Source organism: Lactuca virosa, chromosome 9, assembly GCF_052849685.1.
Source record: "Lactuca virosa cultivar CGN04683 chromosome 9, Lactuca_virosa_CGN04683_v6, whole genome shotgun sequence".
Taxonomy (NCBI): Eukaryota; Viridiplantae; Streptophyta; class Magnoliopsida; order Asterales; family Asteraceae; genus Lactuca; species Lactuca virosa.
The window spans coordinates 145,315,500-145,335,782 of record NC_136434.1 but is presented as its reverse complement, the minus strand read 5'-3'; the positions used below and the strand labels follow the sequence as shown (position 1 = coordinate 145,335,782).

Here is a 20,283-nt window from a genome sequence, read left to right as displayed (position 1 = left end):
AAAAATGATTAAAAAAAATGCAAAAACGTCACTATCAATGAGTTGGATGTGTGGTGCCATCGGCTCTACACCGTTCAGCCTTACTGTAACATTTTAGAAATTTGTGGTTATTGCATACGATCATGTGATATTCTTGTTATCCAAACTAATGACATAGTTTCAAATTTGTGTTTTATTTTAGGAACAATGAATAAGAAAAGGGACTTTTTAAACTTGTGAATAAGTGATTATTATCCATCAACTACAAAAACATAACATATTGTCCCAATAAAACACCATATTTTTAAAGATTTGTGGATAAGCTAGAAGTTATTTTCATAACAAAATTTGAATTGTAGGGCCAAAAAATTCATATATAAATCCAAAAAAATTCCACATAAAATCTCTAAACTCATACCCGACTCGTTTTAGTAATACCGATAAATGGACCAATCATTAAACACCGCCATTGGCCACCCACCACCACCATGTGAACGAACTCACCAAAACAAACACTCCCTCTTCTCTTTGTCGACAACCAAATTTCCTTATTCTGAACAAAAAGCTTCTATATATGAATCTTCAACAGTATACTCCTTCTTTTCATCTCACATAAACAAATTCAAAAAAAATGCAAACAAATTTCCCAAAAACCCCTCAACTCTTTTCCTTAATCCCAAAACACCACCACCAAGCTTTCTGTAAGATCGTTTCCTGTGCCAACAATTCTTCTTCTTCTTCTTCTTCTTCTTCAGAGAACAAGAATGGTTTCAAGCTTATGCGCCAGTCTTTTGGTGATATGAAATTGCGTCTAAATGACTTCGATCGCAGTGAGTAGTACTGACCATATCATTTATTCTTCATTTAAATTGAATAATTCTCTCTTTTAGTTGAAAAAAAAATCTTGTTTTCTTCGTGGGTTTTCGTTAAATTTATCTGTTATCAAGATTTCCGTTGTGGGTTTTCTTGAAATTAGTTATCTTGATGAGAATAAGTCGAGGGTAATTTCAGTCGTTTTAAAGTCAGTTAATTGTGCAATTAGTTATCGTTTTTCTTTATTTATGTTGTGAAAGGTTCGATGCAAGATGCTTTAAACATTTGGGTATCAAAAACAACGAACTTTTTTAGCGAAGTGGCATCTCCACTTGTGAAGAATGTTCAAGATAAAAACCCTACAAAAATGGGAAACGCATATGAGATCGATGACATGGAGGAATTCTTCATGGCGGAGCAGACTGTTGATAGCAGAACAGCCGGTGGTGATCTTTCTTTGGCTGCCATTGTTTCCATTGAGCAGTTTAGCAGGTGAGCATAAGCTTCTAAATTTCAAAAAATAGCAATGAACTTTCATTTATTTGTGTATTATAGCATTCTACTTTCATTGTACTTATGAAAATCTACCCAATTATATAAATGGGTTGATTTTTCATTGTATAAATCTGTAATAGGAAATGCTTTATAAATAAACCAAGAAAGTTTCTAGCTTTTTGAAGTTTAAGCTATGCAGGATGAATGGATTAACTGGGAAGAAAATGCAAAGAATCTTTAAAGCACTTGTCCCTCAATACGTGTCTAATGATGCACGTAATTTGGTTGAATATTGTTGCTTTAGATTCTTATCAAGAGATAGTTCGGAAATTCATCCTTGCCTTAAGGTTCGTGGGCCCAATTTACTTTATGATTTCTCAGTTTTTCTTTTCATAATTTGAGCTAAAAAGGGATATTGACTTTCATTGACTTTGTTGTTACAAATTACAATAGGATCCAGCATTCCAAAGACTTGTATATATAACCATGCTTGCATGGGAGCACCCGTACGCAAATAAGAAGGATTCTTGGAGTAATATTGGAGAGAAAGCTTCATTTCAGGTTCACTTTTCTGTACGTAATACTTCCCTTGTTTTTCACTAGTTGTCTTTTTATAATTGAGATACCTTTGGGAAATTAAAACTTAAGTAACTTGTTATTATTATTATTATTTTTATATTGAAGAGGAAGCTTGTAGGAGAAGAGGCTTTTGTCCGAATTGCCCCTGCTATTTCAGGCCTAGCAGATTGGGCAACAGTGCATAATCTTTTCAAGGCTCTTGCTGGTGATCAAAGAAGCATCTCATTTCATGCATTTTCCAAATATATCAATGAACTTCTCAAGTGAGCTTCTTGCTAATATTTTCATAATTTCATTCATTACTCATGATTTTCTATTAGTTTATTGTTCACCTTTTGATACGTAGAAAAACTTTTGGTTTGATTAAAGTAAGAAATAGCAACACACTTTTGTTTATATCTGTATTATAATTATAGCATCCTACTTTTGTTTCTTTCTATTACACATTGCACCTTCAATCTTTTCTCTTTGAAAAAAAAAAAAAAAAAAAACTATCCAATTATAATATTGTACTTCAATTTTTTGATCTTATTAGCACATTATAAACAAATAATTTTCTTGATGTTTTGCAACTGATGATTGATTTTTTTTCTTAGAGTGTATGAAGGAAGGAAATCATATCTTCCAAAAGGAACTCCTCATATTTCAACAGAGAGAATCTTATGCCTTGGATCTAGCAGAAAGAGACCTGTTCTTAAATGGGAAAATAACATTGCATGGCCTGGAAAACTAACACTCACTGACAAAGCACTTTACTATGAGGTACATTTTGTGTTTTTTTACAAAAACTTAATCCTGATTCTTTTTTACTTAATCTTGTAAGCTATATATATGAGTCTTTCTTTTTAACTTAATGCAGAAAGAACCACTTAATAAGCCTTTCCCATTAAGTCCTAGCATTTTACAAAACTACCCTTGTTTATTTTTTCCATAACTTAATCTTGTAAGCTATATATGAATACGAGTTTCTTTTTTACTTAATACAGAAAGAACGACTTCATAGAGAAAGTCAAGAAAACGAGCCTTTCCTCATGAACTTTTAGTTTTTTACAAAATTGCTCTTATTTATGTTTTCCTTTGTAGGCAATTGGATTGAAAGGCCAAGGGGATGTTATTAGAATGGATCTTACAAGACCCGGGTCACGGGTCGAAAAAACACGGGTCGGCCCATTCGGGTCGGATCTTTTTGATTCTGCCATTTCTGTTACCTCTGGTCCCGAGTGAGTAAGCTTTCAAAAACTCATCTTTTTCACATATCAAGAATCTTTATCATCAACTCACTAAAATACATTCCCAAACTTATCAGATTAAAGCCATGGGTACTTGAATTTGTTGATTTGGGAGGTGAAATGAGGCGAGATGTATGGTATGCTTTTGTTAAAGAAGTCATTTCTTTATACCAATTCATAAGAGACTTTGGACCTAAAGAAGGTGATCAATCCATACACCATGTTTATGGTGCTCAAAAGGGCAATAAACGTGCCACATCTTATGCCATTAATGGCATTGCAAGACTCCAAGCTCTTCAATTTAGTAGAAAACTCTTAGATGAGCCTACAAAACTTGTCCTCTTTTCATATTTACAAAACGCACCCTTTGGAGAAATCGTTTGTCAAACTTTAGCAGTAAATTGTTGGGGTGGACAATTGACTTCAAGATTTACAAAGATTGAGTCATCTTCGAATGAAGGAGCTTATAGTAGTAGTCATGTGTTTGATATTGATGGAGGTGTTTATTTAAGGAAGTGGATGAGACATTCTTCATGGAGTTCTAGTAGTTCGGTTGCTTTTTGGAAGAATAGTTTGATGAAACATGCACTTGTTTTGAGTAAAAATCTTGTGGTTGCGGATAAAATGTTGGTTGAAAAAGCATCAACAATATTTCGGGAAAAATACGCGGAAGTTGAAAAGACACAAGCTACAATTGATGCTGCCATGATTGAAGGGATTCCTAGTAATATTGACCTTTTCAAGGTTAAAATTCATAAATATCTTTTAGCCTTTATTTAGACACCATTTGTTATGCAAGACAAGACATGACAAAACAGATTGTACTGTGTTTGGTGTGATTGGGACCAAGACTGAGACTGAGACTGATGTCAATGGGAAAAAGTTGACATTTTTGCCCCACCCGATACATATGAACTAAAGACAAGACTTGCTCTTCGACCTCACATCTATGCAAAAGACGTAAATGCCCTCCTTGTCCTCATCATCAAAAACATCCCTAAAAAGCTTGTCTAGTCCCGTGGTATTGTTTGTCCCATGTAACAAACGCAACCTTAGTCAAAATATTAAAATTCATAGCATCTTTGTAACATTTTTTATCATTTTCTTTTTATGCTTTAGGAGCTCATACTTCCTTTAACATTCATTGCAAAAAACTTTGGAAAACTTCGACGTTGGGAAGAACCACATTTGACCACATCTTTTCTTGCATTTTTATACGCACTCATCTTCAGGTAAAACCTATTAAATATTGTAGCATAAAGTATTTACATACATGGAATAAGTAAAGCTTTATACTTAGCTAAGTCTTTCTATAAGTTGATACTTACTTCCAAGGTATAATGCTATTTTGGGTTTCAGGAATTTGTTATCTTATGTGTTCCCAATGACATTGATAATTTTGGCATCAAGCATGTTAGTATTGAAGGGGTTGAAAGAGCAAGGGCGCCTTGGAAGAACATTTGGGATTGTTACTATACGTGATCAACCACCTTCTAACACCATTGAAAAAATCATAGCTGTTAAAGAAGCCATGCGTGATGTGGAAAAATATATGCAAAATATTAACGTTTCTCTTCTAAAAATTCGCACTATTCTTCTTGCAGGCCAACCACAGGTTAGTTATACACTTATACTTATACACTTCATCAATCTTTCCTTTTTTGGAAAGTGATACTTTTGTTCCATTGACATCAGTCTTGGTCCCAATTCAGGTTAGACACAGACAGACACAGACACAGTACAACCTGTTCTATCCTGCATAACTACAAAATGCGGACTATAAATAGTTTTTAAATTTTTTTTCAGATAACAATGGAAGTTGCCATGGTACTTTTGTTGGGTTCTGTGGTTCTCCTTACTATACCTTTCAAATATGTTCTTTCCTTTCTTGTACTTGATCTTTTCACACAAGAACTTGAGTTCAGGAAAGAAATGGTTATAAAGCTCAAAAGCTTTTTAAAAGCTCGTTGGGACACAGTGCCTGCTGCCCCTGTTTCAGTGTTGCCATTTGATGACAAAGATGCCAAAAGTCAAAACAAGGAAACAAATGACTTTCCAAAATTAGAAAGAACTCAGGATAAGCAGTAAAGTCAAAATCCATTTATCGTGTTGTAACTTTTACTCGATAATATTTGTACAGAGATTGTTTTCGTTCATAGAATTTAGGTAGCATGATTATACTGTACAGATGATCTCTTCAAGATATAATTCGGATTTGAATCACAATTGGCAAAAAAAACATGAAAAATAGCCATATGTAAGGCGTTGACTTTGACCTTGTTGACCCGTTACATACAAGTTTATTGTCATGATACGAGCATTGTTGTGTCTGATTCCTGCAATTAGTGGGAAAAAATAAAAAATAAAGTCAAAGTCCATAAAGAGTTCTTATCGAATTTTTTTGTTTGCATATTATAATAACTCGTCCCACATGATGAAACAATCACAAGTTCAAGTGGGGTTGTTTATACTTTATACAACGGATCCCTTATAAATCTTAACATATCAATTAAAAAAATGTTATAAAAACTATATCATGAAGTTTTGTATGGGCTTAATATTAAATATGGCATCTAAATGTTTAATATGCATCTTAAACTTGTCACTTCTAGTTTAGCAAGCTTTCATAACATAAGATATTTAGAAATTGAAATATAACTAATTAAATATCATAATTGTTATGCTCCAATAAAAATAGTGTAAGAATAAAAAGAATACGCCACTCTATTATTAGAATATTAATATGGTATAATGTTTTTGATGCGTTATTTAGTGTGGTTGGAATGGAAATAAAATTTGGTGATAATGTTTTTTTTTTTTTTTTTTTTTTTTTGGTGTTATGGTAGTTAGAAAATAAGAATCAAACGTTATTCGCTAAATTTAAGTTGTGGGCCACAGTAGCTCGTGATTTTTAATTTTTACACATACCTTGGTGAACAAAATGAGACGACAAAATCGGTAGTAGAACATGTTATAATGCTGGTGGGATCATCATAAGCATAGCTATATGCCACCGGGCAAGCCGTTTTGAAAATCTTTGAGTAATTTGTTGGAACACACGTGACTGGATTTGAGTACATTCCTTTACAACAAAACTCATCGGAATCAAAAACATTACACGCACTCCGACATGCAACTGTTTTCCCATCTAACCGGAAAGTTAGCTCCGGTGGGCAGTTAACCCTAAGATCCGTATCACATCCAGCAATGCTACATTCCCCTTTCCCTTCAATCGGTGTAACCGTAAGTGGCAAGTTGAATCCATCTACAAGGCTAACATCGTAAAAAGCAGTGTCACCGAGGGTAAATTCGGCAATTGACGCGGGCGGGGTGCCCGGGCTGGTGCAGGTTAGTGTTGTACCGCATGATCCGGTTTGGCATGTGCCGTTGCCGTTTTTGTCGAAATTGCATCCTGTTCTGCCCCATATACGGCCGCCCCACCCTGGTGGGGCGGCGTAAATGGCGGTTTCGCCTGGTTTCAGGACGAAACCGCCACCGGGGAGGGTGGTGTTGGTGGCAGTTATACCCGGCCATATGGTTTCGTGACAGTTGTTGATGATTGTGAGGTTCATGCAATTTGACAAGTTTGCCCTTGATAAAAGGGTAAATAGGAGGATGATTTGAATGGAGGAGTGCATGATGGTTAATGAGTGTAGTTGGTTTGGTTGTGTGTGTGTGTGAAAGAGTGTGTGAGTGTGTGTTTTTATATTGGAAAAAGAAATGGGAAGAAAGAGTGTTAAGGAGTGATAGAATACTTACTCATCACATTATACCTTGCTTCCACCATTTTTGTATGTTCACATCTTCCTTGTGACACCAAGAGTGTTTTATGTACCATACTACAGAATCATATGTGCACTTTATTATTATTCAATATTTTACCATGTATCCTTATAATAACTTATCAAATAATATTTGAGACTTTTCTAACATAATAATAAATATTATTAACATCTTTCGACCACAAATAGTCAATAGTCAAATCCCCATTTTTATACATAAACTTTAAAGATTAGGTTTTTAAATCTTTGATTTCTTTTAAAAAACAACAATGTGTTTCGGTTATTAAATATATACATCTCATAGCATTAATTAAAAAAATTAGACCTTTTTAGGCAGAATTTCATATATGCCCTTACTAAACATGTAAATATCGTATTTGTCCGGTCTAAACTCTAAATATCGTATTTGTCATTCTTAATGTTTTTTAATATCATATATACCCCAATCTAATTTTTTTAATAATTTTTAACATTTAATAATCTTTTTTTATATTTTTAAATAATTAAAATTAAAATTAAAATAAATTGACCATAATGCCCTTTATTCTTAATTCCCTTCTCGGACACATCAATTGTATTTCTCCCCACCCCTAAATCCCAATACTTTATGCATCACTGTAGATCGCAAGTTTTCCCTGTGTTTACAAACATTCATCTTCTATTATTGAAGAATTCCCCATCTGGGTTTTCTCCAATTGCACGTAATTTCGATTAATTAGCTGGTTCATCATCTTTGCGTGTACACATACGTAACTATCTTCTTCTCGCTGTATCTTGATTCTTCCCTTTGAACATTCAATAACGATTGTTGGGTTGATAGAAAATGGCAAAAAGTGTGGCGTTGAATCGAGTGATTCGAAGCAAAGGGTTGATGAATCAATAACAAAAGAATAAGGAAAGGGGAATAAATTATGGAAGAAGATGAAGTATCAGCTGGTTGAATACCACTCGTTGCCTGCGTATATGAAAGTGAAGAAAAAACAGATGGATTCTTGTTTGTATGATGTTATTGACCGGTGGGAACTCCATTCCAGATTACAGAGGTTTGTGTGATGTTATTTACCAGTAACGTTGCAGTGGGAGGGGGCTTGTATGGGTTATGACATGAACAAGCTTTTATAACTATAGAATTTATGCAGCGTGAGATGAGGTTGAGGTTTTCTGCATCTGAAAGAACTTCTTCACAGCTTTTAAGAGCATCTATGGTGTCTGATCAGGTAGTGAACACTTATTGTAGGAAGGTCTTTGTTTATGTGATTAGGTTTTCATCTCCATAATCATCTGTTATGAGGAGGTAGTCTGAAGCACATCGAAGGCTGATAACATTCTAGGAAATGAGTTCTAGCTTTATACTATAACAAAATTTGGCTATAAGTTCAAATGCTTTACATCCACCAGGTATGTGATGTGCTGCGATGGGAGGTATTAACAGGAACGAAAACTAAAGATAGGGAAGTAGGCATCGATTGTAAGTAATTTTAACATGTGTTGTATTGGAATTTAGAACTAAGGGCATTATTGTCCATTTATAATGTTTTTTTAATTATAATGATTTAAGAATGAAAAAGAATTATAAACCAATAAAAATTATTAAAAAATAGATTTGGGTATATATGATAGACAAAATTGCAAAAATGGTCCTGTGGTTGGCAAATTTCTGCAGTTTTGGTCCAAAACGATACCTTGGTGCACCACTGGTCCAATTTTGGATCTTTTTATTGTTTTTGGTCCCTACACACTTAAAAAGACAATTATGCCCTTCCAATTTATATTTTTCATTTTCTTTAATTTCAGAAATACATAAATTAATTTAATTTATATTTTTCATTTATATTTCATTTGTCATTTCTCTCTTAACAAAAAAAGAAACACACACAATAAAAAGATCGAGTTCTTGAAGGTGGTTGAGTTGACTGTATTTGACTGGGATTCGACCAGAAAACGAGTTGTTATTCAGATACAAAATGATTGGCAAATCTTGTAGATCTGGTAAATCACCAGAAAACCCATTTTTGCTCAAGCTTAAACTGGTCAAAGTTGATCAACCCCTTTAGGAAAACTACCATTCAAGAAATTCCCATCAAGATTCACACTTTGAAGACTCACCATTCTTGAAAAAGTTGGAGGAATTGAGCCATACAAGAAATTATAACTCAAATTAATGTATTCGAGTGTGTTTAATCGTTGAATTTTGTTAGGAAGTGGGCCCCAGATTCCTAAAGAAACCAAACTAAGAACTTTCAACCACCAACAGCTACTACCGTCCGCCACCATCACCACTGGTTGCCACCACCATCCTATACAAACAGCTAATCCCACCCTCACCCATCTTTCTTTCCTCATATTTCGATGAAATTTCCCCACCCAGCACCACCCTTCTGATTAGTGTTATCCCTACCCAAATACCACCACCTCCATCTTTTAATGATTAGGGTTTCAGCCGCCACCACCACCGCCATAGAAGATGACATCATCGTTATTCACCACCATCGTCGTTCTCAAATCATCGTTCATCCTTAACCAGATAACCCTTCACTGCTGACCACCAAACCACCGTTCATCGATTTTTTCCCAAATGCCTCTCCATCCCAGAAGACCTGAAACATAATAAAATAGATGGTTTAAAAAAGACAACTTCGATTTGAAGGGTTTTATCACCTCTATCTTCTTCCTCGGGGTTGAATCTACAGATGAATAAGTTTAAAGAAAAGATCGGGTATGTCCGTCTCGTTTGTAGATCTGGAAATGAACATATGGAGCTACCGGAGAAGACGAAGGGGCAGTGGTAGAAGGGTCACGTCATTGGAATTCACATCTGGGTCGCAAGCCACCGTCACCGGAGTTTGCTAGGGGTGGGCGGTGTTGCACAAGTAAGGGGCGACAATGGTGGTGTAGGTGGTGGTTTTCGAGTATCGGTAGAATAGAGGGAGAGGGTAGACCAATTACAGATTTTGGTGTTGTTGAGAGAGAGAGAGAAGAGAAGAGAGAGAGAGTGTGTGTATGGTGGGGCATAGTGGGTGATAATTTATTTTTCATTTTCTTTTAAATAAAATAAATTAAAATGAATTATTTAAGGGCATATTGGTCATTTTATGTTGGGTGTGGATTAAAACCACACAAAAATGACAACTACAGGGACCAAAAGCACAGAAAGTATCCAAAATTGGACCAGTAATACACCATCAAACTTTTTTGGACCAAAGTCACATAATTTTGCCAACCATAGGGACCATTTTTGCAATTTTGTCTATATGATATTAAAAAACATTAAGAAGGACAAATATGATATTTAGAGTTTAGACCGGATAAATACGATATTTAGATGTTTAGTAAGGGCATATACAAAATTGTGCCTTTTCTTTTATTTACCCAAAACGTAAAAACTATCAAAAAGATCGTAAATGACCACATAAACAAATTATATTATTATTTTTAAATGAATCCCAATATATTAAAAGGATGAGTTTTTTTAAAGCAAATGAGCTCCAACATCTAGTTTTCCGCCTTTATTTCATTTGTTCACTTATTTGACAATTTGAGCTAGCAAAAGTGTTTAAATATGTATTTTCGTGTAAAATCCAATACTAACATTTAAACTTGATTATCTCATATATTTAGCTTTCTAAAACATGTATCAAAACGACTTGACAGGTATAGAATCGAGTCTAGTTGATATGTAACTTTTTTTTGTTTTATCACTTTTTAAGTTTTTTACTAACATTTAAACAGGAATCGATTTTAGAGATATTTGGTTGGTTAATGCTATGCCATTTTGAGGGAAAATAAGATTGTGATTACCATCAAAGGGTAGAATCGGCATCTATTCTTCAATAATTGGAAGATATGATGCTGATTATTAGTGAGGTCGTGCATCTTCTTCCGATTTGAGAAGATGATAGAGGGCAATTTGGGAAAAAAAAACTATCGGGAGGGAATGGAATAAAAAAAACGGGGGTACCCCAAGAAATGAAAACACGGTGATTTGAAATTTTGAATGAACGGAATTGCTTCAACGATGGGTCTTTCCATTCCATACCAAACATGCCCTTTTCCATTACCCTTCAATACCATATTCCATTCCTTAGTTATTTTTTAAGTTTAAGCCTTTTCCACTTTGGCGTCAGTTGAGTGGTGTTTTTCTGTCAAAAGCAAAACATGCAACCTTCAACCTAAAGTTCATATAATCATGCTGTTCAAAGGAAGTCTCGGAGAGTTTAAATGGTCACTAACTAAATGATTCACTTCTGCGGATGGGTCTAATTGGACCAACAAGATGGTCTTGAGCATGTGATATTATTGTTGGTGTTTGAGCCTGTATTCAACAATCATGAAAGCGAGGATTCAATCTGTCGTCGAGAATGGGAGCATTCTCTTTCAGCAAAATAGCAAGATAACCCAGTTTGGCAAAACGGGTAGGGTCGAAGAAGCCTGTAAATTGTTCAACGAAATGACTCATCGGAACACTGTGACATTCAACTCGATGATCTCTGTCTACGCGAAAAATAGAAGAATTAAAGATGCATTAAACCTATTCGATAAAATGCCTCGCCGCAATCTTGTTTCTTGGAACACGATGATTGCGGGTTGTTTGCACAATGACAGAGTCGAAAAGGCACGTCAGCTGTTTGATCAAATGCCTCAAAGAGACATTTTCACCTGGACTCTGATGATCACTTGCTATACTCGGAACGGGGAGCTTGAAAAGGCGAGAAATTTATTTAATTTAATGCCTGATAAGACGAACCCAGCTTGTTGGAATGCTATGATTTCAGGCTATGTAAATCATAGAAAACTTAAGGAAGCTAGACAACTGTTCGATGAAATGCCTGTGAAAGATTTAGTCTCTTGGAATTCAATGCTTGGAGGTTATACCCAGATTGGAGAAATGAGTATAGCTTCAAAGTTCTTCGAGCAAATCCCAGTCAAAGATGTAGTTTCCTGGAACTTAATGGTCGATGGGTTTTCTCAAATTGGTGATTTCGATTCTGCTTGGAGTTTCTTCAAGAGTACCCCGAATCCAAATATCATTTCTTGGGTCACAATCTTATCTGGGCTTGGTAGAAACGGTCAAATCATGGACGCCAGGAAACTGTTCGATGAAATGCCAGTCAAGAATACAGTCTCATGGAACGCCATGATTGCAGCTTACGTCCAAAACTCCCAAATCCATGAAGCTTTAACCCTATTCAACCAAATGCCAGAAAAAAACGCAGTATCATGGACCACCATGATCAATGGATATGTACGTATTGGTAACATAGACCAAGCCCGCCAACTGCTCGATCAAATGCCATACAAAAACACCGGAGCTCAAACTGCAATGATCTCAGGATTCGCCCAAAACAATAGAATCACCGAGGCCCGTGAAATCTTCAATCAAGTACACAATCGAGATACTGTTTGTTGGAACACGATGATTGTGGGTTATGTTCAAAACGGAATCATGGAGGAAGCACTCGATCTTTTCAAAAAGATGGTGAAAAAGGACGTGGTTTCTTGGAACACCATGATTGCAGGTTATGGTCAAGATAATCAAATGGATAAAGCCCTTGCGTTCTTCAACAAAACAGAACATAAGAACATAGTCACTTGGAATTCCTTAATTTCGGGTTTTACCCATAACGGGTTTTACATTGATGCATTCAAGTATTTTGGATTAATGTTACAAAATGGTTATAAACCAGATGAATCTACATACGCTTCAACTTTAAGCTCATCTGCAAATTTAGCATCTTTACAATTGGGGACACAAGTTCATCAGATAGTTTTGAAGACAGGTTATGAAGAAGACATATATGTGACAAACTCTTTGATTACTATGTACGCAAAATGTGGTCACATGTCAAGGGCAAAACGGATATTTTGTTATACCACACGGACAGATGTCGTCTCGTGGAATTCTTTAATCGATGGGTATGCTTTGAATGGATACGGGAAAGAGGCGGTGAAGATAATGGAGGCTATGGAGGTCGCCGGAGTTTTCCCGGATGAGGTCACATTCATCGGAGTTTTATCAGCGTGTGGCCATGGTGGTTTGGTGGATGAAGGGTTTAGGGTTTTTGAATCGATGGTTAAAAAGTACTCGATTGATCCGTTGCCGGAGCATTATGGTTGTATGGTGGACTTGCTTGGAAGAGCAGGGCGGCTGGAAACCGCCTTACGGATGGTGTTGGAGATGAAAATGGGTGGTAATGCGGGGGTGTGGGGTGCTTTGCTCGATGGTTGTCGTGCGGGGGGTGATTTGAACGTGGCGGAAGTTGTGGCGGAGAAGCTGACGGAGATTGAACCGGAGAAGGGTTCGGGTTTTGTGATGTTGTCGAATGCGAATGCAGCGGTAGGGCGGTGGGAGGTGGTGGAGAGAGTGAGGGAGAAGTTGAAAGAGAGAAGAGGATTGAAGCAACCGGGGTGTAGTTGGATTGAGGTTAGAAATCAAGTTCATGTTTTTGCGTCTGGTGAGGGGTTGAAGGGAGAAAATAGTAATTTTGGTGGCGACTTGAAGGCACTATTGGCTCATGTTAGTGACACAAATGAAACTATTTTTGATGCTACATAAATTAGACATAAGAAATGTGAGCATAAATATGGTATACGATTTACATATCTACATGACTACAAGAGAATGTTTAGTTATGCAAAGTCAATTAGATGTTGGAAATTTCTACAAGGATCATGAACCTTCAAGAAATATCAAGAAGATGATGGAAGGATAAAATGGTAAACGTTGTCTAGAAACTTTCTTGTAAATATTTAGAACATAATTTTCTAAAACAATTTCCATTTATTTGCTTGTCTACTATAAATAGATAGTTACTTGTAATTTGTTTGTATACATATCTTATCTTGAGTAGACAATGTAGTTCTCTCCTATATAAGCACTTGAAGAGTAATAGAGGGATTATAGTTCTCATTTAGTTCTTGAGTTGTTCATACTTGGTTTTACTTGCTTGCTTTGCCTTGTTTGACATAGAGGTTCGAGTTAGGTTGATTTGGAATGAGGACTAAGTGTTGTACAGTGAACTTGTAGAAACAAATTCATGACAAGCATAACAAGTGGTATTACAACGAGTTCGTTTAATGCTTAGGAGAAGGTTCAAGAACAAGAGGGGTTGGGGAAGTAGAAAAAGGAGATTCAAGACAACATAAGGTGCATCCTCAGGCTCCCAAGATATCCACGGACTATGAGAATCGATCACAGAGGAGTTCCGTTAATCCATAATGAGTTGGGTACGTGATCTATAGTGAGTAGGACATCGTGAGCTATAGTGAGTGAGATTATGGAATGTTAGTAGGAGAGCTTGCAAAGTTAAAGAAACAAATGGAGGGGTAGCTTATGCGCACAGATATAACAAACTAACATCACTCCTATCGTTGCCAACGTAGGTTACACATGTAAAACATATAGCCAATAATATTGAATGTGGAACATGAAAGGAACATACATGTACGTTATGATTGTTGTAAAAGTTAATTAAACTAAATGTGCAAAGGTTTAACATGTAATTAACTAAATTGGGAGACACCGATCTTCTTAGGTGTTATCAAGGGAAAGGCGGCCAAGCCCTAGATGAAACTTGATGCTACTTAATATTTAAGGAGTTGTCGTAAGGCATTGGATAGTTAATGGTCAATTGTAGTTTAGAGAGAAAACAGTTTTTTGTGAGGTATAAACTATGATGCATGGAAACGCCAATTAGGGGGCGTACCCGTATCTGAAACGTGGGGAAACGGTCGGGGAAACGTTTCTGGGACGTATCAGAAACGTTTCTGGTAAGTTTCCACAAAGTTTCCAATTTTTTTTGTTTTGCATGGGCTTTTTAAGTACAAAAAGGCTAATGGAGTAATGGGCTATAGTAATCGATATTACCCTACAACTACAAGCCTAAACCGATTGCTGCCTCCCTGGTTAATTCTAATCGTTTAATGTCTTGCCTTCGTTGATCAAGAACAAGAAAAAATCCAGAAATCAGTCACCACTCACCAATTCAGAAATCATATCGATTATTATGGCTTCTCAAGAACAAGAAACACAAGGCTCATCATCAAGTACATCAATAGACCAACCTCCATTGTGGGACTATGTGAGTAAACTCGAAAAACTTGTTGGAGCAGGAGGATGTTGGAAGTTCAAGTGTAACCTTTGCAGTGAAACCCGACAAGGATAATATTCTAGAGTTAGAGCACATTTGTTTGGTATAAAAGGCAATCTACTATTCACTTTAGTGTTTGAGTCTATGTAATTTTCGATTTTTGATTCATGCTATTGACTTATTGTATTGATTCATGAACAATTGTAAGAAATAAGAGGTTGCGATTTTTGTTTGATTCATGTATTTGTTGCGATTTTTAAATCATGTTATTGTATTGAACTATTGATTCATGAACAATTGTAAAGAAATAAGAGGCTGCGATTTTTGTTTTGATTCATGTATTTGTTGCGATTTTTGATCCATGTTATTGCATTGAACTATTGATTCATGAACAATTGTAAAGAAATAAGAGGCTGCGATTTTTGTTTTGATTCACTTTCTTGTTTTGATTAATGTAATTGAATTAATAATGTCAATGATGAACTTATTTTTTTCATGTTATTGAATTGAGAATGTTAATGTTATTATGTGTGTTCTTGAAATCATGATTTTGCTAATGATTTTGGATCTTATTATGTGTGTTCTTGAAATCATGTTGTTTTAATTGAATATAGGTATTGGGATTTCTATTTGCAAGAAAGCAACAGCGGCTGACAAACTTAACATGAAACAATTAGAAGATGCGTATGAATAGAAGAAAACCGAGTCACAAGCGAAAGAAGTCCAGTTGCCATGTGAAGTTGGTGTTGGATTTAAGAAAAGAAAAGGTATTTCAACACCTATTGAAAGAGATTTTGGTGTTGAAACTAGGGACCAACTGGATCAAGAAATAGCAAGGATGTTTTATACCGGACGTTTACATTTTAATCTTGTAAGAAATCCACACTATCTCAGGGCTTTTCAGTTTGCTGCTAACAACAAAATTGATGGTTATGTACCTCCTGGTTATAATAAGCTAAGAACAACATTACTACAAAAAGAAAAAGATAATGTTCACAGTTGGAGCCACTTAGTTCTACATGGAAAGAAAAAGGTGTGACTATTATGAATGATGGATGGAGTGATCCTACAAGAAAACCTCTAACCAATTTCATGGCTACCTAAGGTAATGGTCCTTTGTTTCTAAAGGCAATGAATTGTTTTGGGGAAGTAAAATATAGATTTTATATTGTTGAATTGATGAAAGAAGTCATTGTTGAGAGAAAAACTTAGAGACACACTTGAACAAACGTTAGAACAAGTAGTATTGCGGAATAGTTAATCTCGAAGGATCTAAAAGCTCAACAATAATATTAATAAGTTAGAGAGTTAGTTGCGGAAAAGTAAAGTAATAGAAATGAAAGCAATGATTATATCAAGTATACACTTAAGTTGATTCATAACATGGAATGCATTCAAACCAAGTTAATAAGGAAGATCAAACTTAGTGATTAAGTCACAGAAGACTTGCTCCGGAGAGAGGTTATAATCAGTTATGGTCTAGTAAGAATTGAGAGTAAGAAGTGATGCGTAGATAGAGGGATAGAAAAGATAACTTCAGAGAAGTGTATTCAGAATAGATAGATGCGTGTTTTTTTTAATACAAAGAGAATGAGCTCTATTTATAGAGACTTACGATGTACACTAGATTACCTCTCTAAGAGTGGCCATGCAAGGCATACTGGACAAAAGAGAGTGTTACAATAAAAGACAAGTAAAGTAATCTAGTTAAGTGACTGCGGTAGGAAGAGACTCCAGTTGCGGTTGCTGATGAAGAAGTTGACTGCGGGTGCTGGATGGCTGCAGTAGCTGAAGAGGTTGCGGTAGCTGTAGTTAAAGAGGCTCACTTTTTATGATTCAACAATTCCCCCTAAGTGACCTCTTTAACTTCTGATTAGTTATCAAGTTTGAGAAACTTGATCAGGATCCACCAAAACTTCCTGATGTTTTCCAGCCAGATGATTCTTCTTAAGATCTCGAACTTGACTTCTGCGGTAGTGTGCTTCGATCTTTCAACTGCGGTTCGGCAGATGTCAAGTTGCTTCTTGGTGAGGCGATGCATGGCAGTCATTGGAATGAAGTATTTGACATTATCGATCTTCCTTTTGAAAATGACTCCAAGTTCAGGAAAGTTGGTTGCACCTAAGGATCTTTCTTCATAACCTTCGGTTGGCATCGGTGCAGGATCGAGAGGTGGTAGATCAAACTTCTTGGCAATAGTGGGGTAGATGTCTGCGTCGGTTTTGGCAAAATCGCAGACAGTTTCCTTCAAAAAGGTATTGACCCTTTCAAGCGCAATCTTCATTTTCGGGTGCTTTTCTGACTTGTTCTGAAACACCTTAGCAATGAGAAAGACTTCTTCCGGATTCATGCAAGGGAAGTCAGCTTGGGTGCGGACGTAGTCATGTTCTCTTCTGGTGAGGGTGTACTGGATGAAGTCAGCCTTCATGAACTTCCGAAGTTTGTAGTTCTTGACTGCGGATGGTATATCGTTAGACCATATTTTCTCAATGGGAGAGGCATGCTTAGCATAGAAAAGACTAAGTCTCTCGAATTCCATTGGCAGTCTCTTGTGGTATGGAAGGCTACGGTCGAATGGCTCGAAAACTGTGAAGTACTTAGCATTTTGGGAGATTGGAACATCCCAGTAGCCATCCGAAGGAGGTTCAGCATATGTGAGGTGAGGTCTGTAATCTTCATCCAGCAGTCTGCGGTGAGGATTGATCCAAGAGTTGATCAAGGATTCGTCCATGACTGTGTCAAAACCGCATTCTCTCCATATTAGCTCAGCCAGTTTGGCTGTCTTCCAATCTTTCTTCCTTTGGGTGGTGGCAGGAGAGTCAGTTGAGCTTGGAGAGGACATATGCTCCACCAGATTTTTAAAGTGAGGAGGGGTCTCTGGCTTGTTAGGAGTGTTCTCCTTTTGTGGTGAAGTATGAGGAGGTGGAGTATGGTGAGATGGTTGCAGTGAGGGTTGCGGTGTAGGAATTTTTTCTTTGATGATGGGGGGGCTCTGATGTTGAGAGATTGATTGATCGGAGTGATGGACTTCTTCTTCTTCACTTCCCCCTCTTGAGGAATGCAACGGAGGAGCTTCCTCAAGCCATTGTTTAAGGCCATCAACCTTGGCATAGACTTCTTGAAATTGAGCTTTGAGGGCTTCTGCCAATTGTTGATTGTTGGGGATGGAGGGGTTGAAGAGCAGCCTGTAAATATCTTTGGTGAGTTGTAGGATTTCAGGACCATGGAAGTTGGAGGACAGGGATCGTTGCAGTCTGTTTATGGTGGCTTGAAGAACTGAGATAGTGGACTCATACGCAGTGTGAGTCTCATCTATCAGTTTTTGAGACTGAGTGGCTTGATCCGCAATGGCTGCTTGGAGATCTTTCTTGATTGCGGTCACCTCAGAGATGAGGCGTTCCGCAGCAGCCATAAAGTCCTTGTGATCTGCTTTGCGGTTGTTATCAAGGGACCGGATCCCCATTTCAACTTTGAGAGAAATTCTCTCAGCAGCCAAGCGCTCACGCGTTTCCAAGCGCTCTATTCGTTCGATCAGAGACTGCGGCCCTGGGGTGTTTTCTGGTTGCGGTTGAGTTGGCTTGACCGCAGCTAAGATTTGATCGACTTTTGCTTGTAAGCTCAGAAACTCCTTTCTCGTGACCGCATTCTTCTTCTTTTTTTTCTTTTCTTTGGGTTTAGAAGTTGAATGGTGAGAGCCACTGGATTCCTCCTCTTCATCGAACATCATGAGGTCATCATCAGAAGGGTTGGGCTTATTTACCTCCTGAATGTCTTCATCATCAAGACCGAAGGTGGGAGTAGAACTGACCTCTATTCTTGTGATTCATGAACTGTTGGAGTTGGAATTGGATTTGGAGTTGGAGTAAGAATTGGAGTTACTCTGGAGGTACCTGCACCTTCACCAGTTGCTTGAGCTTTGAGGATTGTCTCAGTCATCTCGGTCATCCAGTCTTGAACTTTGAGAATGGTGGCTACGGTATTGGCATTATTTATTGCATCTGCCCAATACTTAGCCACTGACTGGATTTCTTGCTCCTTCTGTTGTTGTTGCTTGATCTGTTGCTCCTTGCGGGCTTGGAATGCCCTTCTGAAAGCGGCATATTTCTTTATTTCTGACTCGGTTACCGGAGTGTAGCGTAACCATGAGTCGTTTGGTTCATCGCCGTCAAATCCATGAAATTGCACCGAAGTGTCCTTCGGGTCCACGGATCCTTGCACGTTTGTGCTCACCGTGCCTAAACCACCTACTGCGGATGTAAGCAGAGTAGGATTTCCTGAGCTTCCTTGGTCTCCTTGACCCGTGGTCAAGTTTGGCCTCGGCTCAGTTCTGGCATGGGCGGAAGAAGTGCCCTGCGGTTGGGAAGGTGTTTGTAGTGTATGGGTGACATTCAAAAGGATGGAGTGCAACTCCTCAGGGGAAAAGAAATGCAGTCGGGAACCCCTGGAGACCTTAGGGCGTGCACCAGTGTCATCCTATTGGGAGTTAACTGGGGGGGAGTCTCCACGATGTTGTGAATCAGACTCACTTTCTGAGTCTGATTGGAAAATGATGGTAGTGATGAATGGGTCTGCGGCCACCCCAAGGACTACCAGAGCCTTTTGAGAGGCTTCAGTATCGGTCCGGTCACGCATTTGGCCAGAGGTATCTGTTTTTCTTTTCTTAAGGATAGCAATTGGTTGCCTATCCTCATCAGAATCACTATCAGGTGTGGTTACGGTGGGTTTGGTTTTCCGTTTCTTGGTGGGTGCGGTTCGTTTGGGAGCATCCTTCTTGGGAGTTCTTTGTTTCTTCTTGGTGGCCAATTGCTTTCTTCTTTGAGAAAGATTGGAGAGAGTAGTGGAAGAAGGGACTGCGGTACCTTCAGGGTTAATGATTACGGATGGGTTCTGAAGAGGCGGGGTAGGAGGGTATTGGGCAATACCTTCCGTAGCCTCAATATGGTCTGAGACATCAGCAGTCTCAAGACCCAGAGTAGAAAGAATATGGGTGGGAAGTCTTCTAATTGGTCCAAAAAGAGATTTATTAGAAGATGGATTGTACCTTTTAAGATCCTTAGTGATAAAGAAATTGATGTCACTACCCATGTCGATTCCTGCATCTGCATGAAGTTCTGAGATGCAGAGTGACCAGAACCTTGCAAAGGTGAGCTCGGTTGGGTTTTCCCTTGGGTTCTCCTTGGGAATGTATTGTAGAAAGTCGTCCCATAGGATCTGCCCGTAGTTTACATCGTGTCCTGTGAATATGCTCCATACCAACTCTAGAAGCTTCAGTCCCATATTGTCTGTGCCTTCGGTTCTGCCGGATAGACTGCGGATGAC

General features: G+C 37.6%; 3 protein-coding genes and 1 long non-coding RNA gene across 5 annotated transcripts; 2 read left to right on the top strand and 2 right to left on the bottom strand.

Moving 5' to 3' along the window:
- Positions 1–402: 402 nt before the first annotated feature.
- On the top strand, positions 403–5,321 carry LOC145136686 (uncharacterized). Of its 2 annotated transcripts, none has more exons than XM_079070795.1 (11): positions 403–809; positions 1,053–1,284; positions 1,487–1,634; positions 1,741–1,848; positions 1,972–2,129; positions 2,463–2,628; positions 2,950–3,086; positions 3,173–3,839; positions 4,215–4,327; positions 4,455–4,710; positions 4,902–5,321. In XM_079070795.1, exons 1-11 carry the CDS (start codon positions 611–613, stop codon positions 5,181–5,183), a joined length of 2,466 nt encoding a protein of 821 aa, XP_078926921.1. In that variant the 5' UTR covers positions 403–610; the 3' UTR covers positions 5,184–5,321. The 2 variants fall into 2 exon arrangements, with proteins under 2 accessions (XP_078926921.1, XP_078926920.1); XM_079070794.1 differs by having other exon boundaries at positions 1,741–1,860.
- On the bottom strand, positions 5,176–6,773 carry LOC145136687 (pathogenesis-related thaumatin-like protein 3.5). Its single transcript, XM_079070796.1, has 2 exons — positions 6,024–6,773; positions 5,176–5,431 (listed from the first exon to the last, which is right to left on the bottom strand). Exons 1-2 carry the CDS (start codon positions 6,731–6,733, stop codon positions 5,293–5,295), a joined length of 849 nt encoding a protein of 282 aa, XP_078926922.1. The 5' UTR covers positions 6,734–6,773; the 3' UTR covers positions 5,176–5,292.
- A 1,909-nt stretch (positions 6,774–8,682) lies between these two features.
- On the bottom strand, positions 8,683–9,889 carry LOC145136120 (uncharacterized). The gene is made up of 2 exons (XR_013720238.1): positions 9,536–9,889; positions 8,683–9,474 (listed from the first exon to the last, which is right to left on the bottom strand). It is a non-coding gene; the product is annotated as an uncharacterized LOC145136120 (long non-coding RNA).
- Positions 9,890–10,602: 713 nt separating this feature from the next.
- Positions 10,603–13,658, top strand: LOC145141240 (uncharacterized). The gene has a single exon (XM_079074547.1). The coding sequence runs from the start codon at positions 11,205–11,207 to the stop codon at positions 13,428–13,430; it is 2,226 nt and encodes a 741-aa protein (XP_078930673.1). The 5' UTR covers positions 10,603–11,204; the 3' UTR covers positions 13,431–13,658.
- Positions 13,659–20,283: the final 6,625 nt, after the last annotated feature.